Genomic DNA, 27499 nt, shown 5'->3' with positions numbered 1-27499 from the left:
CCTGAACAGCAACCTGTACTGCTCAGTGGTTAGGCCAAACCCATCAACCAGTGTATTCTTCAGGACTTGGTAATTGTTAGCATCCTCAACTCTAGTAGTGAGGAGCTTATCTCTACCTTTGCCTTCAAAGGAGAGCCACAGTATAGCTGCCCACTGACTTTGGGGGATGCACTGGACAGTGCAGGCCCTCTCCAAAGCAGCCATCCATTTGTGGATGTCATCCCCTTGTTCAAAGGGGGGCACTATCTTACTCAGGTGTTTAGTGTCTAAACTCCTTTCTTTATCTCTAGGGATATTGCTGCCACCAGTGGGGACTACCCCACTCATCTGCTGCTCTCTAGCAAAGGCAAGCTTCTCTTTGGCCAGGGCAAGTTCTTCCCTTTCAATCCTTAGATTAGCCTGTTTCATCCTTGCTTCATGCTCTCTTCTCTGAGGGGAAGTCAATCTCCTCTGGGGAGAAATCCTTCTCCTCTGAGAAGAGGCATTAGAGTGCAGAGATCTATTGGAGTCCCTAGAAGGAGATCTATCTCTTCTAACTCCAAGGTTAGGCCTCATTAGGGTCAGTACTGGGGGCCCCCCAGATCCTTCCCTAAGTAGGTCTAAGTTGGCCCTAGTAAGTCTGCTGACTAGCTCAGGCCTGTTGTCTGCCTCATCCCCAGAGAGTTCCTCTTCTTCCTCCTCCTCAACTGCATTTTCAGTGTCAAGGAGGTCTGGATCACCAAGGGTACCCTCTAAGGCTGGCATACTCCCATCTGTATGAGAAGCTTTCCTAGCATCATATGTCTCTAAGAGACCTAACAGAAAGGGAGTGGTGGGGTTAGACCCCTGTTTCAATTTCATTTCCTGGAGGTACACAATTGTCTCAACTCCTGGAAACTGAGAGCTGCATATCTTGAGATGACCTGTGGAGGGTCACTAGCCACATGGGGAGTCTCTGAAGACTCTCCATGGGTAGACATGCTTCTAGTGTGGTGTAAGTGATGCACCTACCTACACTATGGGTTTACCTACTGATCCCTTGCTAGAGTTGACGTTTAGGGTGTGCTAAGCCCTATGACACTACAACAGCTGGTTCAGTAGAACTCAGAGTATTCTAAGCTAAGTTATATGTACCTATGTGATCTTTCAAATGATATTCTTAGGATACGTGTGTGGTAAAACAGCAAGCTCAAATCCCAACCGCTGCTCACCAATGTGAGAAGTTGGCCTGATATGCAGTGCTCACTATTCTAGTGATCACTATGTATCAGTCCAAACAACCCTTATTGATGATTGGTTGTAAGTCAACCTGATAGACCAGCTATCCTAGTAGCATGGACAAGAGCAGTCTTTAGGCTAAACTCTAGAGGGCGTGTTAAGCCAGCTGTTTTACCATCACATTTACCCTTTGAACACCAAGTGAAAGGACACCACACAAGTTGTTATGAAAATAAAAGTATATTTATTTATAACAGTACTACCCTGAACTCTTTATGAGTCAGGGAGCTAAGCACAATACAAAACTCTTGAAGAAATACTTAAAGTCGCACAATTTACACAAATGCCCGAGGGGCACGAAAAACCATATACTACAAAAGTGGAATGCGAATTACTAGCAGGTAAGTAACTATTCTCAGAGGCTTTGGGATCGCTAGGACTAGACTACTGAACCTTTAGATTACGAGCAGGAGGCCTAGGGATCGGGTGCAGAGTGTGCACTCTCACGCGGGATGCGGAACAAAGTCTATGGAGGCTAGTAAATGCAAAGTTGGTGTTATCGGACGAATCCGACTAGGTAGAGCTGAAACGAAAAAGGATCTGGACACTTAGATAGTTAAGCTATGCTGGAGCACCGAAATGCTTAGGTTACCTAGCCCAGGGGCTGCGGCTGCATAGGTCTGAAAAGACGTCGGGAATCCTCGTTGCAGTCTATGGAGCCTGAAAGAAGAAGTTGCTGGCAGGCGACCAGTGAAGATGTTCGATGTGATCCAAGCCTGGATCGATGAAGATGGAGACCTGTAAGCAGAGGGGACCAAGTCCTGAATCACTAGCCAATGATTAGGTGGGCACCAGGATGGCACCGGGCGAAGTCACCTCTACCAGGTGAGTGGGCGACGCTGGGCTCTGCAGTCTCTCGGACCAGGAGGCGTTGTCGGCGACCAGGATGGAGGTGCGAGCTGTCCCACGGTGGTATCTGCTGTCTACGTCGCTGGACCCAGGATTGGGGCAACAACTCTTGGCAAATGCAAGCCCACGCGGTGGACTCAAAATGGCGTCTGGAGTGGACCAGGAGGGTCCGGGGTGCTCCTCTGTTGGAGGGGAGCAAGGGCCAGTCTGGAGCAACCAGACCAGTGGTGTTGTCGTCGTAGTTCGTCGTCAGAAGGGCCACTAGCCAACGGGCAAGTGTCCTGGACAACGCGGTGAGCAGAAGGGCCCCACGCAGATCTCGTGGATGCTGGAGGGCTAGACTTCGGTGCTGGAGCTGCTCAGGGTCGGGGCTTCTCAAACCCCAAAGCACTCACTCAAGGATCCCTCGGTGGTCGTGCTGGGCAAGCGTCGTGCAGTCTTGAAGATGGCCGGTCCCTCGAGGTCTCGTCACACCCACGAATCTCAGCTGGGCTGATGATGCAGGTAGAGGTCAGAGGTGCCAGGGAAGCCGGTTCTCGTCGAGCTGGGCAGTCTTGATCCGGAGGAGAGACTTACAGCAAACCGCGATGCTTGGTTGAGGCCTGCGGGTGCAGGGTGACTACTCCTTAGTCACAAGGGAGAAATCTTAGGAAGAAGTCTTGAGTTCCTTTCGTAGAAAGTAGTTTCAGGATTCAAAGATGATCTGATTTGGAAGGGGGCCTGCTCCTACCTTTATCCTGAGAAAAGGGGCTGGCACGCGACTAAGTCCTGCCCTATGGGTGGGACTAGGAGGGGGGTGGTTACACCCCTCTCCTTTGTCCGGTCTCTCCCCAGCTTAGGGGCTGGTGTGCCCCAGGAACTGTTTTGAGCCGGCATATGCACAGTGAGCACCGGGGTGCCACTTGCAGTCACCTTCCTCTATAGCCCTGCCTACCTGGGATACACAAAACCCTGTCTGGGATGGTGCTGCTGGTGCTGGCACCGCCCCTGACAGGAAACCCTTTGTCCAAGCACTCCTCGCTGGAAAGACTCCCAGCAGCAGGAGGTCAGACTTGTGTCTCGGTGGCAGCATCCATTTTGTGGAGCTGAGGCTATGTTCAACTTTAACCGGGGTTACAGGCTACCAACATGTCTTCTCCCTCTAGAGGGGTGGAATGCTACCCCCGTCGCCAGAACTGGCGAGGGGGTAGTATTCCAAAGCGTATGACACCTTACACGACATGTTTAGATATTGTCAGACCAAAGTTACCATAACCGCGAGGATTATAAGGCACTTAAGAGAATATGGTCTGTCGCTATCATGGAAACGGCTAAGGGATAGATCCCGAAAGCCGCAGACAGGCTCAGCTCATGCCAGAGCACTATCTCACACGATTCCAAGCACTCTGCCTCCAGGATTGTTAAGGCCTGCCATAGGAGTGACTGATAGGAGATCTGTGTGCCCATTTTAGGTTTAGATATAGGTATACTATATCTAAAGCAAAGGGTGATTACACCACCTTGCCCCAGCTGTCAAGCAGCTAGTTGTGTCAGTTTAGTTAGTCAGCCCAGGGGTGGCATAATACATGCTGCAGCACCTGGGAGACTTCTGGGTGCACCTCTGCCCTGGGTACAGGGACTTGGAGAGGGCCCAGTGCCAATTCAGTACCTGGGTACAATTTGGAATAGAGAGAACAGCTAGGCTGTGGGTCTGATTAGCAGGCCCACAGCCAGGGAAAGTCGTAAACCAGTGAAGCAAAAAGCAAAAATCTGGGTGATCATAGGATTGCAGACCCTACTCTCCTACAGGGAAGGCCCAGGATTTAAGTCGATGGTGATCCTTTGGCAGCAAATGCGTCTCCTGTAGGAGGCAGATGTCTGCTGTGGAGTGCTCTAGTCGGGAAATTATCGCCCTGCGTTTGTAGGGTTGTTCAGTCCCCTCACATTAAGAGAGAGGATTTTCAATCGGAGAGACGCCATAGGTGAGTAGTAGGTTCTGCGCTGCACTGATCAAAGCGCGAGGGAGCAAAGGGAAACTCAAAAGTAAGTGGACAAGGAGGACCCCCCTTCCCCCAACCCCCCAGAACCAATCCCCCAGTCCCCCCTTCCCCCAGCCCCCCCCTCCCCTGGCCCGAACCCCAACTAGAATACCCCCCCCGACCCCAACACCCAATCCCAACCGAGAAACCCCAATTGTTCAAAATAGTCCCGGACCAGTCACTACCTCGTTTCGGCCCGTGGTGTAAGTCAATAAATGGAGACTTGGCACTGGCGACCTAGTTGGCCCCTATCAGACCCGCATGTCAGTAAAGCGTGATAAGTGAAGCCCCCCCTGCTCCCAAGGGGACGTGGATCAATCAGCTGTGGCAGTGTCCTTGGAAACCTTGTGGATGGCCGCTGCCTGCGCCATCGTGGCCGGGTCTGGTCTGTGTACCATCTTAGGGGACCGTCTGCGCCACACTCGTTGCCATCCAACCCCCGTGGAGCACGTGGATCCCCCTGTGAGGAACCACCTGCCTCTTCGCTACCTGCCGATTTCTCAGGCATGTCGATTCTTAACAAGGCACATGTGTCTCTCAACGTAGTTGCTGTCGAGCGCCATTCCATTTGAAAACCAGGCGGAAGGGGTGACCCCAAGAGTATGGGATCCCCTTGTCTCGTAGGAACGTGGTGGCAACCCCGAAGGCCTTCCTTTTCTGCAGGGTAATGGCTGAGAGGTCCTGAAAGAGTGCCACTGGATGCCCCTGGTAACGGAGAGGCTGTTTCTGACGCGCCTCCTTCATTATACGTTCCTTCAATGGAAAGTCAGGTAGGAACGCCAGGATATCCAGTGGGGGAGCGGGCGCTCTGCATGTTAATCCCACTCTGTGCGCTCTGTCAATGCGGATTGTGAAGCCCTCGCCGAGGATCTCCCTAAACAGGCCCTGTAAATAGGAGGTGACGCTGTCCCCTTCTGCTTTAGATGGCACACCTTGGACCCTTATGTTGTTCCTACGGGAACGGTTTTCAAGGTCCTCCGCGTGAGCCTGTAAATCCAATTGCTGCTCCTGTAGGCGTATCACTTCCTGTTGCAGGTGTTCCACCTCCTCGCTACGCGCCTGATCAGCCTCTTCAACTGCGGCCACACGTTCCCCCAGGCCATCAACATCCCGGCGTAGCTCACGGTACTCGCCCGTCAGATCCTGCTTCAGGGTTTGGAAATCGTCCCGTAGGGAGTTGAACAGGGATTCCAAAAATGCCTTGGTGATGGGGCCTTCTTCATCCTCCGGCCCCGTGGTGGCTTTGGCCACCGCAACGCTCGGCGGGCTCTTATCCCCTTTAGTGGCCCCTTTTGTCAGCATGTCCGTTATCGTGCGGCCAGCCCAGCGTGACCCGGTCGACATGGCGGGCAAAGCACTGTGTCTTCTGGGGCCTCGCTGCGGGACAGCGTCTGGGAGCCTATGACCCCCCTGGCCCTCAGTTGCACTGGGCACTCCGCCGCTGCGTGGGCCAACCGTCACTGCAACAGGCACACAGTACCGCACCTCTCCAGTCGGGAAAAGAATACAGTCCCGGTCCAACAGACCCTGGTCGTCGCAGGCCCGCTGGGAAAGCGCTCACCTTCAGGCCTTTCCCTCCTCTCACTGCTTGGCAATCGAGGGGGGTGGACACTGGCACTCTTCTGTTGTCTGCTCCGGGACCGGGGCCCCCCAGGTGATGTGTGCACCGGCGGCTCGCAGCAATGCCCCGTCGTCGCTCCTGATTGCAGCACCTTGACTGTCCCCTTGCAGAGCGTTGCCGTCAAGCAGGCCCCGGAGCCCCGCCTCTAGCTGTAGATGGGCCCCTCAGCCCGGCCAGGCCCCCTCGATAGTCGGTTTTGGTCGTTTCGGCTATCTCTCAGCAGCTACTGCCACATGACCGCGCCGGGCGACCACGGGCTTGGCGGGTGGGGGCCCCCCTCTAAGCTGTGTTGGACCTCGAAGCAGGAGGTCCACGGATGTCCACTATGTCCTGGATGTAGACCCAAGAGGCCTGGGCTGCAATTCCCTCCGGTGCTCCCTCCGCAGTGGCAGCGCGTGACCAGCTCCCCAAATGCAGGCCGCAAAAGCCGGGGCCTCGATTTTCGCGGGGCTCTGCGTTCCCAGACGGGCTCTCTCCCCTGACGCCTCCTCTTCCTTGCCTCTGTGCCGCCCTTGCAGGCCCTGACTGATGTAGGGGGAGCTCCGGTCACCCTCCGCTCTCACCCCCAGGGCGGCCGCTGTGTTCACTGTCGACCCCCCCCACTGGGGGTAGGCCTTGAAGCCTGAGCCTCGATTTTTGCGCTCCCGCTTACTGTGCCGGGTCTAGTCGGAAGAGCTCCCAGCCTCTCACCTCCTTCCCTGGGTCCGATGTCTTCGGTCACGCAGCCGGCCCGATGATCTGGGCCTGCACCGCCTTCACTGTCTCCACTCTTGATAGACGGCCGCGGCATACGCAGCCTCCCCCGGGCCCGTCTCACCCCAGATGCGTGGCGGGCAGTGACCGCGCCGTCGGGAGTCAAGGATCACTCTGGGCTGCCGCCGCGGTCTCCCCTCTCTAGCGGATGAGGCTCCGGGGCCGCGTCGGCAGGGGCTCTAAATTGCGTTGTCCGGGGGGGGGGGGGGGGGGGTCAAATAGCTTATTATGGGTCAGAAAACTGGGGCCGGGAGCCTCACGGATCTGCGTCCATCACGGTCGCCATCTTGGCCACGCCCCCGGAAGACCCATTTTAAACACCCTAGGAGGGCAGGGAGCTTCCGGTGAACCAGACTTTACTTTGGCCATGAAATGAGCTAGACCGTTCCCTGAAAGTCTGGTGGGTCAAACACTAGGAAGGGACATGGACTTATGCGAGTAGTGCCTATTACTCTAATGATATCTTTAACCTTAACTAAAAAGAAGTCCTGTATCTTATCACAGTCCTCCTGGATGACGACTGTCCTCTGTTCTATGAATAGTTTATTGCATGTTAACACTTCAAGAATGGTTAATTTCACTTTAAAGTACATCTGGTCAATCACCAGTACTATTAGTGGTGAATGGAATCCATTATGTATTCAAAGCCATACTTTACAGAATCAAGAAACCCTCAGAAGTATTTACAAAATGTCTATCTGTGCTAATGGTGCCCTTGTTTCGTAGTCCAATTCTATGAACTTATTTCCAAACAACTGGATAGGGAATGTTATGTTGATGCTAATGAAGTTTTATAAAGTGTTCATTCACTTGCAGGTCTCTTGGTGCTGAAAAGGGAATGGCACAGGATGGAAGTTACTTGGGGGGGGGGGGGGGGGGCGGGGGAGGGGTGATGTTTTGCAGCATGAATTCTTTTCTGGATTCACATTTTGTCAATCTATTCAGCCATCTAGTGGTTGGGCCCAGAATTGTGTTTTGTCCTGTCTTTTTTCTTTCGGTTGACGACGTCGACCTCCATCCCTTGTGTGATGTCAGATGGCTCCCCGGAAATATGTGCATCGCTGCCTCTTCAGATTCTTTTTTTCTACATTTGGGTCTGGAAGCACATCGGAGGAACTCGGAAGAATCTTCAAGCACCTGCAGAGAAGAGAAGGAAAACGGCCCCAAAAATCACTGGCGGACACAAGGAACATTGAAGCCCGGGAGGAGAGCTCCCCTCGGGAGGGGGACTCTGTTGCTGGATGACACGTGGCTGGAAAAGGCAAAGGAGAGGGACAGATCGGGAATAAGTAAGATAATTACCCAACCACTAGATGGCGGAATAGATTCACAGCATATGAATTCAGAAAAGGATTCATGCTGCAAAACATGACTTTTCCCAAGTAACTCCCATCCAATTCCTTTCCTTTTTCAGCACCAAGAGACCTGCAGGTGAATGAGCACTTTATAAAACTTCATTAACATCAACATAAAATTCCCTAACAATTCGTCTGGAGAACCCCTCCCTCTTTACATTCTGTCCTAACTGCCACCACAAGTTTGTGCAGAGGGAACCACCCAAGTTCTGTAACCTGTGTCTTCCGATTAATCACAACACAGAAGACTGCGAGGCATGTGCCGAATTCTTATAGAAGACTCTCAAAACCTGATTGAAGCAGTGACTTGCGCATCACGCCATGGCTGACAACCAAAAATCCCATGGATCTGGGTCTGCCCAGTGACGACAAAGAAAATGTTGAAGAAGCTGAGATGGCACTGGGAGGAGAATCAGACGCCCAAGGGACCGTTGTTGAAAAAGCAGAAACTGCGAGGAAAGTGGCGGGAGACACCGAAAAAAGAAAGGTAATAAATGCCACAAAACCCCCAAAGGCCACTTCGATGTCGAAACACTCGACAATCGAAGGTCAGCACAGATACAAAGAACTGCACGGGTTCCAAGCAAAGGACATCGATGGGGGCAAGCCTTAGAAACATCCCTGGACACCGACGGACGCAAAGAAGGGGCTGAAGGAAACAGCCAGGGAGTCCAAGCACACGGAGCTGATTGCTTTAGGAAGAGGAAGTCCTTCTTTACGACCGACGCTGTATGCTCGCTCAAGGTCGAAAGGAAAAGATGCCAACTCAAGGCTGAAATGGCAAAGCTTGTGCAGCAGAAGGAGTTCAATGGCTCCTTCAAGATCTTTCATATTCCAACGAAACCCTCAGTGCTGGTGGATTTGGTGGAAGACTTGCCAGACAAAAAGGCACCATCAACACCAGAACCACATGAGGAAGAGCAAGAGGCCCTCTTCGATTACAAGGAGGAATAGTCCAGCGTGATAGAGAAACAAGGGTGGCTCAACTAAAAAGTGGTAGGACCTCTGCTCCGAATCCTCTGGGGAAGGTGTTGACAGTTAACCCTCAAGGCCCTCACACGAAGACGACCTGGGGGAGCAGACACATATGGTGGCCCGCTAGAGGAAGCAAGGGAGGAACCATGATTCCTCCTTGAAACCCTCATGCCATCTCAAAAGGCAAACCTAGACCTGCCAATGCTCGCAAGAACTATAGACCAGGGCAAGGAAGCCTTGAAGGAACCTGGAGTGGAGAACAATTATAAGCATTCCACCAAAGACCCTCAGTACATCAAGGGGAACATGCCGGTAGACTCTATCATAGTGGCTATGGCCAGAAAAAAGGAACAACGCCTTCACTTTGACCGGACCGCCTCCAGAGAAGGGAAGCAAGAGGATAGACCTGGTGGTTAGGAAGATGGAAAGGGATACTGCGGCATAATAGAGAATTGCAGATTCCAGCACTCTCCTCAACAGATACGGCCACCTACAATGGGAGGAAATGGAAGGACTGATGCTACACCTCTCAGAGGAGTTCCAAAAAAGAGAGAAGGCAGTCCTCCGGGAGGGCAATAACTTTGCCAACTTTTTCCTTAAATATGTGCTGGACGCAGCAGACACAAGCCAGCAGACAGATGTGCACGGGCACCACACAGAGGAATCATGCATGACTCAGGATTTCTGGCTTCAAGGCCGAGGTACAGGCGACCGTCATGAACATGCCTAGAATTCCAGAAGACCCTCAAGTCCTGGCTGTTTAACCGATTCTACCTGAAACAGCACAACCTTCAGCTTCTGGATAGACTTCTGTGGTGATTAGCCGTGCTTTAATAAATTCACTGATTGAATTGGTTGATAGATTGAGAGGCACAAGAAATACCTCTGATTTTTCGTGGATGAAGTACACTACCAATTCAGATTGCTATCCTTGGTGATAAAGTCCACACCAAGGGTGTTCACAAAATTCTTGCAGCAGTGGCAGCACACCTGAGAAGACAGGGTCTGCACGTCTTCCCATACCTTTATTACTGGTTCATAAAGGCAAACTGGAAACAACAATGCCATTGGGACATGAAAAGAGTCATGAGCACAATTAAAAATCACCACCACTCTCAGGTTGAAGGTGTCTCTTGGGGACAATATTGGACTCCAGGAAAGCGAGCATACCCAGTCCCCACCAGATTGTTGGCAGTTGCGGAACAAACCCTCCTCTACCAGAACGAACCGTCTGTCGGTGAGGACTTTCATGAAGCTGATGGGCATGGTGGCTTCATGCCTTCCCCTCATAACACATTCAAGACTGCATATGCAACCTATGCAGGAATGGTTCGGCAACAATGGTCACAAGCCACGGGGAGATGGGGGGATCTAGCGGTTGTCCCATCAAGGATATAGAATGGTGGAACTCTACAAACTTGAGTGTGGTAAGAACTTTCAACCTACCAACTACCATAGTGACCATAACGGAGGCATCCCATACGGACTAGGGAACTCACATGGGGAATCCGATGATCAAAAGACTTTGGAGACCTATGGAAGCTGTGGAACACATAAACTATTTGATACTAAAGATGGTCTTCCTAGCACTAAAAGTTTTCCTGGCACATGTGAAGGGATGAACAGTGCTTATACAGATGACAACACAATGACTACGTTTAGTCAGCAAGCGGGGAGGAACAAAGTCATTCCCACTGTTAGACCTGACATCCTTGTCGTGGTTTCCTTTGTCTTTTTGCCTCTACACCCTGTATTTTTTATGTTATGCTGGACTTTTTTTTGCTGGTTTATGTACTCTGGGCACTTTACCACTGCTGGAAGAAGGACAGTTTTTTTGCCAAGTCTTGTTTTTGTTGCTATCGTATAATTCAGTAGAATATTTGAAAAGGCCATTTGTGATTTCTCAATTTCAGTTTAGTGAGCTCGCAAAGACTTTGAAAGTAGAAGTACTGAACCAGCAGAGAGACTAAAATTATTGTAAATGACAAAGGAGTCTTAAAATTAAAATGGCGTATGCCCTTCATATTGAGGATTGTATTTGCTCTGTTCCAGCATACGACAACAGCACATTTTCCTTACAAGTTTATCCTATTGTTGTGTTAAGCTATGTGGATGCAAGAAATAGAGTTCTCTCCCCCCTTTGACCAAGTGGATATGATAAGTTATGGCACTTGGATATTCAGTGATTATTTTCAATACATTTATTCTCAGGTCACTAAGTTACAGTACGTGAATGCTCTCATGGCCTCCAGGGTAAATACATCGCCACAGTCTCCAGAAAGCCTTGAAATGAGAATTTTACCAAACAGTCAAACGAAACTGCTGAACCAGAAAAATACTGCGTCTTCAGGTATGACTAAATGTTTGTGGTTATGTTTGTTCTACCTTGCTTAATTCTGTTGAAGCTACTGCTGAGAGAGAGAGACATGCGTTAGAAGATTTGTTGTGGAGGGCAGAAATGATGCTGTCTAGTTCATTTTGTCCTTACTATGTGGCAAAGGAAGTTACAAAATTGCTTAACTTTTCACAAATCTCCACCTTCTATATCAGAGGAGTAGACTTTTATTGTCCTCTGCTCTGTCCTCATTTCAACTAATTGGGAACTCCTGCCACTTAAGACACTGCCTGAAAATGTCTCTCCAAAAGAAGCTGTTACTCAACATGCAAGCCTCTGACCATTACCAGCCAGTTCAAGTTGTTGTTTGCTTATGGGCAGGATTTGGAACTGAACTGCAGGCTTCTGCGTCTTTTGGTTGTTGTTACTTCTACTCGAATCCCTTTTTTCCCAATTGGTGTTTCTGCATTATATTTACCCTTTTTTTTTAATTGCTGCTACATGCTATATGCTACTACTCTCAAGCAGTGTGTTACCTTATGTGAACAATTCTGTGTGGCTGAACCACACCAAGCCACCGCTAGTTGCTAGAAAACCTCCATTCGACATCCAGAATAGAGAAAGGTATTCCAATTAGGAATACCTTTCTGTAGGAATACGACTTCCTTCTCCTCTGCTAGAGCGGCCTCTGCCAGGAACTTCTTCTGGCTCCACAGCTAAATAGTCCATAACTAAGGACCTCCCAGTCCCCTCCCCATAAGCAAACTGTTAAAAAAAACTATTGGGAGTGGGTTCAGGCGGAGGAAGCAAAAAAAACAAAGTGGGGGGTACTAACTAGCAAATTTATGGAACACAAACCCACCAAGAAGTTCGAACCCTTCCTAGATTTCGTCCAAATTCCAAGAGATAGGTCCCTCTTCCTGAAAATGAGATAAGGGATACTCCCTCTTAATAACATTACTGAGGGATGGAAAGGAATGAGGGTTACCCCAGTATTGGAACTTTCATAGATTCCCATGCTTTGTATCATTCCCCGTCGTCGGAATGGGAGTCTCGGTAACAAAAATACCATAGCTGTAGGTACAAAAGACCAAGGAAAAAGGCCTAGGCCTCATTCCCTTTTGTAGCATATCACCCTCTTTGTGTAAAAGAGACCAAACTCAGGCCTCAGCCAATCAGAAGTGCCTCACCCCTTAGAACCTTCCTGAAGGAACCTCAGAGCCTCAGATTTTCTACCGCACGTTGTGCTTAGGGAGTCTCTTTTGAGCTCTGCTCAACTTCTACTTTTACAAAGGATTTCTTCAGGATTACTACTTCAAACTCTTTAACTTCACTTCAGGATTTTTGACTGCCTTCCAGGATGTCAGATATGGAGAAGAAAAAAGCCCTTTTCAAGCCTTGTTCCACCTGTGGTAAGAAAAGGCTTTTTGTGGAGGATAAACTCAAAGACTGCATTTACTGCCTCTATCCGGACCACCAGGCTGATCTGTCGCACATTTTCGGCCAAGACCCTCCGCGACCGTGAGGGAAGACTCTTGACATGGCTCCATAAACTGAAAACCAGGAAAGATACTGTCTCCAGTGACAGTGAGGATGCAGCATCAATGGCTTCTTCTAGAAGGTCAGTGAAAAGGGGTAGGGGTTCCCCTTCACCTTCTCTGGAAAGATCTTCCAAGGCCTCAAAAAAGACCCCCAGTGAGTCTGAGAGCCCAGGTCCCAGCAAATCTCCTCACCGAGGTGTAAAGGAGAGGGTAGGACCAGATTTGCCTTCTAAAGGTGAGAAGACTGTCACAGCCTTCAAAAAGCCTTCCTCCCAATCTTCTGAGAGGAGTTACAAGTCCTCGAAGAAGGTTCCGTCGACGAAAAAATCAAAGTCTGCATTGATGTCATCGACGATCCCGTCGACAGGGGGGGAGTCGACGACGGTTCCGTCGACAGCGGTTTCTTCACCGTCGAAGGCGGCGACGCCGACGAGAGCGTCGCCGACGACGACGGTGCCGACGACGGTGCCAACGACTAAGCCGTCGACGAAGGTGCCGACGACGGCAGTTCCAATCTCACCGTCGACTATGGCGGCGACTACGATGGTCTCGTTGACGAGGGCGTCGACGACGACAACTTTAACGATGACAATGGCTGGCCTGTCGACAGTTTCCTCGTCGACTACTTCGATGACCCCGATCTCGTCGACGCGTATCCAACCGTCGACGACGGATCCGTCGACTATCTTATCCTCTGAAAAGAGAATTACCATTTCCGTGACACGAATCACGCCAGAGGTTACTTCTCCGAAGGCTATGTCTCCTCTACTGTCAAGTATGCTTCTGCAGGAAGGAGATTCGGAGGAGGAGGAGGACCAGGACTCATACAGCTACGTTGATAGTCCCTCCCAACTTCCAGTCAAATGCCAGGACACTGACTCTGAGGGCGACTACGGACGCGAGGATGTGAGCCATCATCAGTCGGCCCAGTCGCAACATCACGCTGAGCAGGAAATGGTTTTGGTGCCATCTCTCTTTCTCCAGGATCTGCATAAGATGCTGCAGGACTATAAATCTAAGGCGAGTGTGCCTATTCCGATGCCGTCAACACCAGTAACTCCTGCAGAGATGTCAGCTTCATTAGGGACGCCTTCCGTTCCAGCTCAAGTTTCTCCTCGGCCTCAAATGTCCATCCATCATGAATCCTCCGGGTTACAAGACGTCCATGATGATTCCTCGGATGAGGGTCAGCAATCGGATCGTGGCTCTATTCCCGATACTGAATATGACGAGTATATCATTCCGGATCCAGCTTCGCCAGTCCCAGATCCGGCGGATTCCCCGCCTGCAGACATTGGGGGCTTCCATCAGCTGATGGAGAGAGCCGCTGCGAGATTCAAGTTAGCCATGCCTAAAGTTGCGACGGATTGCTTTTTGTATGATTTCAAGGAGCCTGTTATGAAATCAACTAGGTCCATTCCTATTGTGGATCATGTGTGGAAGGAGGGCCTGAAAGCCATGAAAAACCCGCCGACGGTGGTCCCGGTGCTACCGCGTCTGGAGAAAAAATATAAGGCACCAGCTGATGGCCCGGCAGCCTTAACGGGTCATCCCAGACCAGACTCTGTGATCTCGCAAGCTGCGCAGAGGAAATCCCATAACCCCTCTGCTCCCTTAACAACTCCTCCGGACAAGGAAGGGCGGAGGTTGGATAATGTGGGGAAGAGATTCTCGTCGATGGCAAGTTTGCTGGTGCGAGTGGCAAATGCCCTAGCAATCATGGGTAGATACGACCGCCAGCTTTGGTGTGATGTCACTCCATACCTTGACCAGCTGCCTCCGGAATCTACGACTGAGGCAAAGAAGATCTTACAGGAGGGAGAAGCAACGTCGATGGAAATCATTGACTGCGCAATGGATATTGCAACGACGGCATTCCGTTCATTGGCTGGGGCGGCAGTCCGCCGCCGCCAAGGGTGGCTCAAAGCTACTTGGTTTAGGCCTGAAATTCAAAACAAGGTCCTGGATCTTCCCTTTGATGGGGAAGCTTTATTTGGCAAGCTTGTTGACGACACGCTTCAGGACATAAAAAAGGACACAGAGACTGCCAGGTCCTTGGGGACCCTTCAATACACGAAGTCTCCTTTTAGAGGATCCCGAGGTAGAGGTGGTAACTACAGAGGATCCTATCACCAGCATCAACGCTGTTCCACCACGGGCTCCGGTTCCCAGCAATACCATCAGCCTTATCAACAGCGGCAAGGCCAGTCTACCAACTACTCCAGACCTTACAATAAGGGGAAACAGGCTGGACGAGGACGGGATTCGTCCAAACGCCAATAGCGGCCTCCTGGCTCTGCCTACTGGACCCTCCTTCAAGAGATCATCAGTTGGAGGCAGGGTCACCAAATACCTTCACAACTGGTCCAGGATAACATCTGACCATTGGGTGCTCCACATCATTCGGAAAGGGCATACCCTGGAATTCACGCACGTCCCTCCACCCAAGCCCCCGGCAGCCATTCCATCGCAACACCAGCGTCTCCTGCGGCTCGAGGTCCAACAGATGCTCCGAAAAGGAGCGATAGAGCCGGTCCCTGCAAACCAAAGGGGACAAGGATTTTATTCCAGGTTCTTCCTGGTGAAGAAGACGCAAGAAAAGTGGCGCCCCATTTTAGACCTCAGGGAGCTAAACACCTATCTCATCTCCCTGTCCTTCCGGATGGTCTCTCTCCAGGACATCTTGAAGCTCATCAGCCCGGGGGATTTCATGGCCACGCTCGATCTCGAAGATGCGTATTTCCACGTTCCGATTCACCCAGCACACAGAAGAGCCATTTTCAGTTCAGGGTCTTACCCTTTGGACTCCGTTCAGCCCCAAGAATTTTCACAAAGGTGCTGGCGCCAGTAGCAGCTTTCCTACGAAAGAATCATTTCCAGGTCTTCCCCTACCTGGACGACTGGTTACTAAAGGCTCCGTCCAGGGAGGCAGCGCTGCAGGCTGTTCAAGCTTGTACCAATTTGTTTCAGAATCTGGGACTCACTCTGAACAACGAGAAATCTTCCCTGCTCCCGTCCAGGAAGGCTCGCTTCCTGGGAGCCATCTTGGATTCCAAGCTCTCAAGAGCCTTCCCTACTCAGGAAAGGAGAGACAAATAACGAACCCTGGCTCAGGACTTGCGCACAAAAAAGTGTCTTTCAGTTCGCCGCTACAAGTCTCTGCTGGGGGTGATTTCATCGTGTATCCCACTAATTCCCCATTGCGGACTAAGAATGCGTCCTCTGCAGGAGCAACTAGACAACCAGTGGCAGCAGGTCCACGGTTCGTTCGAGGACAGAGTGATGATCACTCCAAGCATGAAGGAAGCAGCTTTATGGTGGATGAATCAAGACAACTTGTCCCAAGGTCTATCCTTCGCAAGCGACCCGTCCCCGCAAGTGATAACAACGGACGCTTCATTGGAGGGTTGGGGGGCAGTGATGCAAGACCTGCATGTCAGTGGTCATTGGTCGCCCCAGGAGAAACACCTCCACATCAACCTGTTAGAGCTACGGGCGATACGACTGGCTCTACAAGCTTTTCTCACTCGCCTGAAAGGTTCACATGTGCTTATCAGGACGGACAACACCACGGCCATGCACTATGTGAACAAGGAAGGGGGAACCAGATCTCGTCCATTGTCGCAAGAAGCTCAGCAGATCTGGGAATGGGCGATCTTTCAAAGGGTTTCGCTGAGAGCAGAACACTTGCCAGGCGTCCTCAACAAAAACGCAGACAGACTGAGCAGGTCATCCTCAGTCAGCCACGAATGGGAATTGAATCAGAGAGTCTTGGAGGAGGTCTTCAGCCAGTGGGGCAGACCAGAGATCGATCTTTTTGCCACTCCGACCAACAAGAAATGCCGGTCTTATGCAGGCAGGCTTCCCCATCGAGATTCTCTGGGGAGTGCGCTTTCGATAGCATGGTCGAGGACATTTGTCTACGCTTTACCTCCCATACCTCTGATCCCACGACTCATCAGGAAGATCAAGGTGGAACCGTGCAGGATGATCCTTATAGCCCCTGCTTGGCCGAGACAGTTCTGGTTCACGGAACTCCATCTGCTCTCGATAGCCCCTCCTCTTCCTTTGGAGGTTCTTCCAGATCTCCTCACGATGTCCGAGGGACAAGTTTGGCACCCGGATCCGCAGTCCCTACACCTGACTGCATGGCTCCTGAGCAGCGAGAATTTATGAACCTACCCATTTCTAGTGAGATTAAGGAGGTCCTTTCTCAGGCAAGAGCTCCTTCTACGAACAGGACTTACCGTCTTAAGTGGAAGAGATTCTGTTGCTGGTGCAAAAAAGAAGGCATTGATCCTTTCGCTTCCAAGCCTCATCAGATCCTTCCTTGTCTGCTGTCCTTGGCCAAATCGGGTCTAGCCCATTCATCAATTAAGGTCCACTTGCCGGCAATGTCGAGATTCAGGAGGACTGGCTCTGGACCCTCCTTGTGGTCATCTAGAATTGTCAAACAATTTCTAAAGGGCTTGTTCAGAGTTTATCCACCAGTGAGACCACCGCCTCCAACATAGCATCTGAATCTAGTCCTTTCTCAACTCATGAAAGGCCCGTTTGAACCAATCCATCGTTCTGACATGAAATACCTTTCATGGAAATTGGCTCTCCTCCTCGCTCTCACGTCGGCTAGGCGTGTTGGTGAATTACAGGCCTTGACTATCCAAGAACCTTTCCTTCAATTCAAGAGAAACACTGTCATCATGAGAACTAACCCAAAGTTCATGCCTAAAGTCCCCTCGGACTTCCATTTGAATGAGCCGGTCATTCTGAAGACGTCCTTTCCTCAACCGGCTACACCAGCAGAGAGGGCATTACATTCGCTCGATGTGCAACGGTGTTTGAAATTCTACTTGGAGCGTACTAAGAGTTTTCGGAAAACCTCTCAGTTATTTGTTGCCTTCGGAGGTCCAAGCAAGGGCCTTCCTCTTTCCAAGCAGGGCATTTCCAGATGGATCACGAGTGCCATTCTGCATTGTCACACGGCTGCAGGAAAACCTCTGACTGGAAAGGTTTGAGCGCATTCCACGAGATCTGTGGTTTCTTCTGCAGCTCTCTTCGCAGGAGTACAGATCAAAGACATTTGCAGAGCTGCTACCTGGAGCAGCGTTCACACATTTACCAGGCATTACTGCTTGGAGTCCCTACAACAAGGTGATGTGGCAGTAGGACAGGCTGTCCTGAGGAACCTCTTCCAATGAGTGGTGAGCTTTCCTTTCTTTCCCACCTTCCGTCTTTCACATTTTGTATCTTTGTCATGTTGCCTATTTCTATATAATGATGATGCAAAATGTGGTTTTATTGCTAACTGCTTGCTACTCTGATACAAAGCATGGGAATCTATGAAAGTTCCAATACTGGGGTGAGAAAACAAGTTACTTACCTGTAACTTTGGTTCCCCAGTATTGGTAACTTTCATAGATTCCCATGCGCCCGCCCACCTCCCCGAGGAAAGTTCAGCCTACAACAGATCTGGTGTCTAGTACACAACGGCTACGAAAATCTGAGGCTCTGAGGTTCCTTCAGGAAGGTTCGAAGGGGTGAGGCACTTCTGATTGGCTGAGGCCTGAGTTTGGTCTATTTTACACAAAGGGAATGAGGCTAGGCCTTTTTCCTTGGTCTTTTGTACCTACAGCTATGTTATTTTTGTTACCGAGACTCCCATTCCGACGACGGGGAATGATACAAAGCATGGGAATCTATGAAAGTTACCAATACTGGGGAACCAAAGTTACAGGTAAGTAACTTGTTTTCATCATCTGCATACTTGCCCGGGGTGTCCTTGTACGAGTGAATCGCTTCCACACTTCTTGTTCGCTTGCATTGTATACAAAAGACCTAGAACAAGATGGTTAAAACCTGTGTGTAGGGAGCTGGGAGTGAGAGATTTTAGGATAGCCATGCGCATTCTCTCAGCAGATACTACATCTCTGTTCATCGTATGTGGGGTTGCTAAGTATTTAGCAAGCGCATGGCTCATATGCACAAGGCTGTTAAACACTATTAAAAGCTAGGCAATGGCAGCTAAGTTGGTATATAATCCCCTCACTGTATATGCACTTTATGACCCGTTTTTTAATATAACTCCTTGTTTTAAATGTAAATATTTCTCTTTTAATCCTTTTATTTTATGAACTGTAACAAATATATTTAAATGTGTTTTTATGTGTGTATTGTTTGTACTTTTATGATATGTATATATCGAATAAAGTATTACAACCATAACTAAGGACACTACTGGCACAATATTTGGTTCCTGCTATCTGAATAATTTTTTATTGTTTATGCTGAGGTGTGGAGTTGTTTACATCCTCTGCAAGGGGGGGAAAGGGGGAGGTCACTCTCTTCAGAAGAATCTTGGCTCAGCTATCTTCTCCTTCCCATCTGGACGTCTAGTCTAACTTAACTTACCAAAGTGGATACAAGTCGCCTCTTGGTGAAGAAGGTCACCCTCTTTATTTTGTGGAACTTAAACCCTGGGCGTGACTAAAATGATGGAGGCCTTAAACTTGCCTCCATTCAGCCCCAGTCGGCAAAGGTTTTGAGAGACTTCTCTTTTTTAACTGATTGCCTCTCTACTTTTTAAGTGTCTTTTGAGTATGCAAACCTTAGTTGTGCTCCAGTGTTTGTTCACAATCTGTGAATATCCCTCTGACCCCTTAACATCCATTGGGTGGGTGGGTGGGTGGGTGGGTGGGGGTGTGTGTGTGTGTGTGTGTGTGTGTGTGTGTGTGTGGGTGTGTGTGTGTGGGTGGGTGGGTGGGTGGGTGGGTGGGTGTGTGTGTGTGTGTGTGTGTGTGTGTGTGTGTGTGTGTGTGTGTGTGTGTGTTAGTGTGTGTTAGTGTGTGTTAGTGTGTGTTAGTGTGTGTTAGTGTGTGTTAGTGTGTGTTAGTGTGTGTTAGTGTGTGTTAGAGTGTTAGAGTGTTAGTGACTATCCTTGTGGGGACTTGGGTGTGATAACACACTAACGCTGTGGGGACCTGAACCCAGGTCCCCACAAGGTAATGTCCTTTAAATGATAAAAAATGGCTTCAGGAACATCTGTGTCAATTTTTACAACTTTTAAAAAAATTGTCTTGTGGGGACCTGTGTTTCAGAAAGTGTGTTTATATTTTTGCTCCCTCTGCCCCCATAGACAGGAGGCGGTACTGCAGTCTTAAACACACTTTGCATTTAAACACACTTTGTTCACCAGGAACACAAGTTAGCAGCAGAAAGCACAGATATTTCAAGGGAAAAGCTTCAAAACCTGGGGTTAAAACATATTTTTCATGCAAACTAACATTTTCCCCATTTAATAAAGTAAAACTTTATTTACATGAAAATTTTGAATTCTGACTATTTGAGTTTAAAAATTGTTAAACATTGTTACAAGCAATTTGGATACGATTTGAATCCCAGATTACATCACTATTGTGGTATGATCCTTATCTGCATTAAATAATGATGGTGCATTAAAACATGATACAATATAAACTGATCTGATAGTTTTTTTACAAATTTTATTACATAATAATATGCACTTTGGAATACGTTCTTAAGATGATGGCTAGATGAGTGAGTGCCTTGTGTGAACAGCTATGCTCTCTCAGATGCTGAACCGAAGTAAAGTCATGCCTACAGCAATGGGAAGTTTAATTTTAACAGAAAAGCATGTTCTTAGAACATTAGTGACATTCTTAAAAAATATATTCAAATATTGCCATAAGTTGAAATTACATTTAATTGAATTGCTTAATTTTAAAACTGTTCCTAATGCTTTACAAATTCAATCCGCTTCATTCCCATAGATGGGTGAAGAAAAGTCATCTAACAAGCATTGGCAAAGCCAACAGGTGTCACCTATGAGACTCTGATATATATAAACCGTAGTGAAGTAGGTACAGAGGCACAGACTCCTGGTTCACCCTAATTAGTGGGTATGTTTTAAAATTCAAAAAAGGGGAGGTGGATAGGAGACCAAATCCCTAGCTTGCATTTGGGCTCACAGTCCCCTTACTACTGCATTGGCACCCACACGTTTTACTGTTTGGAATTAGTGCTTCAGCTAAGGTGCAAAGTTCTGCTGTAAAATGGGCACCCTCATGTTGATGTCCACTTCAATTTGCCCTTCCTTTGTATTTAAATATAGTTTGCCTTCCAAGATCATACTAGTTTAACTACAACATACTGCAGTAGCATTGGCTGCGCTCAACCACCTGCCTTATAAGTGAGAAGGTCTTCAAGTCGGAAGGGTGGAGAGGATGTGGCGTTATGCTAGAGCTGCAAACTTCAAACTTAATTCTTGACGTTAGCTTGGCATCCTGTGATTCTGGTCAAATCACTTAATTTCCCTGTGCCTAAAGAAATTGTACATGACTTAACTGGTGCTCATGTAAAGTGCTCCAAAGTGGAGTGACACAAGCTCAGCACTGGTGGGAATGAGGCATTTACAGAAGTATGTGAGAAGTGGCTTCTGTTGCTTCACCATGAGAACTTGTGTGGGGGTTAAGTCTATTAATGCAACCACAGCCATGGGTGAGGATGATACAGACTACTGCTCAGGTCTCGAGATCTGTCATGAGGTAGCTGCAGCCTGTTACACATCAGTACTAGACCTACTGAGAAGATGACCTGCATGTGTGTTTATATTCCTTCCTCTTTCCTTCAATTGGGAATGTTACTATCATCTGCCTGGAGAAGAAACTCAGGCAGGGCTTCATGGCAATGACCCTCGCACATAACAAATTTCCCATCAACAAGTGAATAGGCCGGTGCACCTGAACCTTCTGAAGTTGATTCCACTCCCATAGTGGGAGATGGGCCCTGCTGGTAACAGCACACCTCTGGAGAGAGAAGTAGTATGTGTTGTGTCTGACCTAATACCTTGAAAGCAACTAGTCGGGGAATGATGCCTCCAAAACAGAGAGCCTCACTGATCAAAAACATTTGCTCACGGCATAACATACTTCAATATCAAAATGTCTGGACAACATAATTGCTGTAGACAACTGAACTATTTTAACTACTCAAAGCCCTTACTATGACTATACACTTGTTCTGTATAAAAATGACTCAATCTTGGAGAGCCTCATACTCCACCCAAGAGAGGAAAGGCTTTCACTGCAGACATAGGATGCATAACGTATGGACAAGTATATCACATTAAGGGGGTGAAAAGTGTCTTGTTTAGAAGTAAAAAATGTCTTTGCCATACTATGTTTTCTATGATCATATTGGTCAGCAGTTGGAAGAAGAGATTGTGGGGTTTGCTTAACTGCAGACTATAAAGAGTGTTAATAGGTTTTGGAGGCCTATCTTTAGCAAGGAATCTACCATACGTATATTGGAATTGAAGCATGAATGTTGCTGTAAATAGACTGTCACTTAAGGAGGGCAGTACTTTTTAAAACCAGGGACTACACTTAATATTTTGGGTAAGCCTAGAAAGTTATTGGTATACATCTAAGAAGAAAGAGCCATAGGTATGGATATGGGTGTGGGCAGAAAACAGTAGATGTTTGTCTGTTTTGGAATGTAATTGTGCTACATTACCTACAGTTCATACCCTAGCATGGAAATAATCTAAGTTAGTGGCTAAGTTGTAGACAGTATATTATAAATATTACATCTATTATAAATACAGCCATGATTTGCTCGCATTTTGATCATGTACTTCTGTGACATTGAGGGGGATTCAATCAACTTTGCCACATAAAATGATTTATGTGGCAAACATTAATGTGAGTGCAGCACCAAATTCTCTGCTTTGTGGTCACAAACCCACTATCAGGGTGGGAACAGTTCAAAGGCAACTGGAATCCACACAAAGCCAGATCTACATAACTAATGTGTCCTGCATTTGCATGAAGTAATACCACCAAATGAAACCAGGAGCAAACAATGGGTATACGAAAAAGCCTAGGATATTTCCTGACACACATATAATTTCTGCAAAAAATATCCACTTGACACAGTTTACCCCTAGACTCTTGACATTATATTGAAGTTTGTACTGAAGGGCTTCGTCGTATATAAATTTCACAAAATACACTACTGTCGTGCAATGCTTAGAATCACACAAAACAGACATCATTGGCATGCGACTCTTTGAAAATATGGTGCTTTACTATTTTTCCTGTTTGTCCAAGGGAGTGCAACGGAATATTACAAATGTTCATATAGCTCTGCCCCATGTTTAGTTTATCTAGATCACTGGGTGGTACCACAGCTCTATGTTTCTAAACAAGAGTAGCCAGAAAATGAACATACTCCCCGATTTTGAACTAAATCTTTGATGGCCCTAAGTAAGTGAGTCAACCCCGCCCTAGCTGAGCTCCCTTGGCTCTTCCATCCAAGCATCCTTTCACTCTACCACCTTTTGATATCCACTATTTTACCTTTACTTTGTATCAGTCATTCATTCATTCTTACCCTTTACATCCATCCATCCATCCAGCCACTTTGTTATCCCTCTCTCCATTCTGGCATCCATCCATCATCCACTCTGCCATCCATCCATTATCCTCTCCACTATCCATCCATCCACTCTTCCACTGATCCTATCTGCCATCCACCCATCCATTCTACCATCTATCTACTCACTCAGCCATCCATCCTGTCATCCATCATCATCCATCCACTGTGCTGTTCATCTACCCACTCAGCCATCCATCTAGCCATCTACTATCTATCCATCCATCCATCCATCTACTCTGCCATCCATCCACTCTGCCATCGATTCAGCCATCTATCTACTCTATCATCCATTAACTCATTTCATCCACTCATCCATCGATCCATCCATCTGTCCATCCATCCATCACTTTAGTCTGTCATCCTTTCACCTGCCCATCCACCTATCCATTCATTCATCCATCCAGCAATACCTTTACACTGTCATCATTTCACCTGTCCATATACCTATCTAAGAAAAAACAAAGGTGGTGATGGACGGAGCGTTGACAATACAAACACTCACCCCCAGTCAACTGATCTGGGTTTAATCCATCACCGTTCTTTAGCTCACTCCGCCACCCCAGTTCAGACATGGCCATATGCAAATCAGTCTGACCCTGTGCCTCATGGGAACAGTCCAGTCCGAACTGCCAAGCCATGTCTTCCCTGAACCGGAATCAAGCTTCCCAGGACCGGTTTCTGGCATTACAGCCGTCTTCAGCCGGGCTTGCTTGACTCCAGTGGCAAAGTGAGCAAGGGACTCACGTCTGAGCATACCCTGCCAACTTAGGGCGAACAAAGAAAAACCAAAGGTGGTGATGGACGGAGCGTTGACAATACAAACACTCACCCCCAGTCAACTGATCTGGGTTTAATCCATCACCGTTCTTTAGCTCACTCCGCCACCCCAGTTCAGACATGGCCATATGCAAATCAGTCTGACCCTGTGCCTCATGGGAACAGTCCAGTCCGAACTGCCAAGCCATGTCTTCCCTGAACCGGAATCAAGCTTCCCAGGACCGGTTTCTGGCATTACAGCCGTCTTCAGCCGGGCTTGCTTGACTCCAGTGGCAAAGTGAGCAAGGGACTCACGTCTGAGCATACCCTGCCAACTTAGGGCGAACAGAGAAAAACCAAAGGTGGTGATGGATGGAGCGTTGACAATACAAACACTCCACCCAGTCAACTGATCTGGGTTTAATCCATCACCGTTCTTTAGGTCACTCCGCCACCCCAGTTCAGACATGGCCATATGCAAATCAGTCTGACCCTGTGCCTCATGGGAACAGTCCAGCCCGAACTGCCAAGCCATGTCTTCCCTGGACCGGAATCAAGCTTCCCAGGACCGGTTTCTGGCATTACAGCCGTCTTCAGCCGGGCTTGCTTGACTCCAGTGGCAAAGTGAGCAAGGGACTCACGTCTGAGCATACCCTGCCAACTTAGGGCGAACAAAGAAAAAACAAAGGTGGTGATGGACGGAGCGTTGACAATACAAACACTCATCCCCAGTCAACTGATCTGGGTTTAATCCATCACCGTTCTTTAGCTCACTCCGCCACCCCAGTACAGACATGGCCATATGCAAATCAGTCTGACCCTGTGCCTCATGGGAACAAGTCCAGCCCGAACTGCCAAGCCATGTCTTCCTTGGACCGGAATCAAGCTTCCCAGGACCGGTTTCTGGCATTACAGCCGTCTTCAGCCGGGCTTGCTTGACTCCAGTGGCAAAGTGAGTAAGGGGCTCACGTCTGAGCATACCCTGCCAACTTAGGGCGAACAAAGAAAAACCAAAGGTGGTGATGGACGGAGCGTTGACAATACAAATACTCACCCCCAGTCAACTGATCTGGGTTTAATCCATCACCGTTCTTTAGCTCACTCCGCCACCCCAGTTCAGACATAAGGACCAGACCTTGGACCAGCAAGGCGGCAATACAACCCGACGGCAGAAAATAAACCCGAATCACGAGGTCGAGTAACAGCCAGACATTACTAAAGGCCATAAATACCCTTTCCTGACTCCTATTGAAGGTGACAGTTCTGGATAACTGCCCAACAGGAAGTTTGAAGATCACCCAGACTGTTTGTAAGAGAAACAGAAGTCTCAACGGACTACCATAGGAGCGATTCCCTCACTTTTGAATATAAGATGATTGCGAGAATTCGACGCAATTTTTGAGGTAGATCAAGTTCATTTTTTCTGCCAAAGCCATCAATGACAAGGGAAGGTCCCAAAGACAAACCCAAGAGGGAAGGAAATTGTAACTGTACATGAAGACAGAACGAATAAGATTGTCTTGATAAAGATGGTATAATCAAGAAGGAACCATCGACGCACTCAATAGTACAATCCATAAACAAATTTTTTGTTTTGAAATATTAATTTTGTCTGTATAAAAAACAGGATCTCAGAGCAAACTTTGGATGTACAAACTGCAATTGATGAATTTTATGTCATAGAGCTTTCTGTCTGTCATAATTTTGCGGGTCATAGTGATGTTTCGTTAACTGTTATTAACTTTGTAGGGAATTTTTCCCTTGTGTATTCTCTTTTTAAATAATTGATGTTTTTGTTAGTTAAAGACTCTCTATATATTTTTATTAATGTGTAAATAACATTGTGCAATATTTGCGGTTTTAACTCAGAAATGATTCTTAATAAATAATATGCTTACACAATAGTCAGATTATCTGTGCTTAACTTGTGAGCCCTGGGAATATTCCATTTTCACTGCGTGGTGCCTGCCATGTTGTGCATGGAAATGCACATCATGGCATTTTGAAATTGTGAACAGTGCTGCAGCCAGCAGCACCGTCTGCAATGTTAAATGACCAGGAAGCGTCCCCCCATTGTAGTGGACGCATCCTAATTGGGCTGGGTGCGTGCGGCGGTCCCATCACCGTTATGATGGCGGGCAGACTGATGTCCACCCACCATCATAATAAGCCCCTTAGTCTCTGCACCCAGATTTGAACATGCCTATAATCAGATAGTAATCCCGTTTAAATGTGAACATCATTACCTTCACACACTATCAGTGAGAATACTTGAAGTTTGTATTTAAACACTACCACTATTGGGACGTAGGTCCTGATTTAGATTTCAGCAGACGCGTTACTCCATCACAACAGTGATGGATATCCAGTCCACCGAAATGTAAATCCCATAATATTCTATGGGATTTATATTTCGGTGATGCAATATCTGTCTGGTGTGACAGAGTAGACCTACCGCCGAAATCTAGATCAGGCCCTTGAACACTATTAACTTTGCACACTATCTTTGTGGGGACTTGAACATCCTAATAAACATACACTATCTTTGTGGTAGCTTGAACATCCCAGTAACTCCACACTATCACTACTGGGACATGAGCAGCACCCCTGTAACCACACACTATCTTTGTGGGGACTTGAACTTGTTAATAATCACACAATTTTTGGGGGGAGATTTGAACAATATATTCTCACACTACTATCTTGCCTTTAGATGCTATCTGTGTAAGGACATGAAGATTATTTAAACACTATAACTGTTGGTACTTGAACAGTACTATAGTTGCACACTATCTCTGTGGGTACTTGAACACCATAATCATAATAAACACACTATCTTTGTGGCAGCTTGAACATCCCAATAACCACATGCTGTCTCTGTGGGGAGTTCAGCATCCCTGTAACCACACACTATCTTTGTGGGGACTTGAAAATCCAAATAAACCCCCCACTATCTATATGGCAGCTTAAACATCCCAGTAACCACATACTATCACTGTGGGGACTTGAGCATTCCTGTAACCACACACTATCTTTGTGGGGACTTGAACATGTTTATAATCGCATAGTTCTTATGGGGATATTTGAACATCATATTCACACACTATCTTTGTGGGGACTTGAACATGTTTAAATTCTCACCATTTTTATGGGGAGATTTGTACATCATATGCACACATTGTCTTTGTGGGGACTTGAGAAAGGTTAATTTCACACACAATCTATGTCAGTTCTTGAACAGTCCTATAATCATGTACTATCTGTGTGGGGACCTGAACATCAATTACTTTACACACAATCTTTTTGAAACTTGAACATCACTATAATAACACTATATATGTGCAGGGTTAAATATGCCTGTAATCCCTGTTTGAATGTGAACAATCTTACCTTTACATGCTATCTGTGTAAGGACATGAAGATTATTTAAACACTATCACTTTTGAGACTTGAACACTACTATAGTTGCACACTATCTCCGGGGGTACCTGAACATCATAATAAACACACACTATCTTTGTGGCTGCTTGAACATCCCAATAACCACATGCTGTCTCTGTAGGGACTCAAACATATCACTAACC

At 47.8% G+C, this 27499-nt stretch overlaps 2 protein-coding genes across 7 annotated transcripts in view; one reads left to right on the top strand and one right to left on the bottom strand.

Annotated features, from left to right (window-relative positions):
• Window positions 1-27499, bottom strand: part of LOC144792096 (uncharacterized) — a 710230-nt gene that overhangs the window by 107406 nt on the left and 575325 nt on the right. The window lies entirely within an intron of this gene.
• CNNM3 (cyclin and CBS domain divalent metal cation transport mediator 3) overlaps window positions 1-27499 on the top strand; it is a 289936-nt gene that overhangs the window by 169468 nt on the left and 92969 nt on the right. For both annotated transcript variants that reach the window (XM_078666961.1, XM_078666962.1), the window contains exon 7: window positions 11040-11178. In XM_078666961.1, the coding sequence (XP_078523087.1) occupies window positions 11040-11178 (139 nt within the window). The remainder of the gene's footprint in view (window positions 1-11039; window positions 11179-27499) is intronic.

This window comes from Lissotriton helveticus, chromosome 11 (genome assembly GCF_964261635.1).
Source record: "Lissotriton helveticus chromosome 11, aLisHel1.1, whole genome shotgun sequence".
NCBI lineage: Eukaryota > Metazoa > Chordata > Amphibia > Caudata > Salamandridae > Lissotriton > Lissotriton helveticus.
Note: the sequence above shows the minus strand (reverse complement) of the source record. Positions and strands in the feature narration are given on the sequence as shown.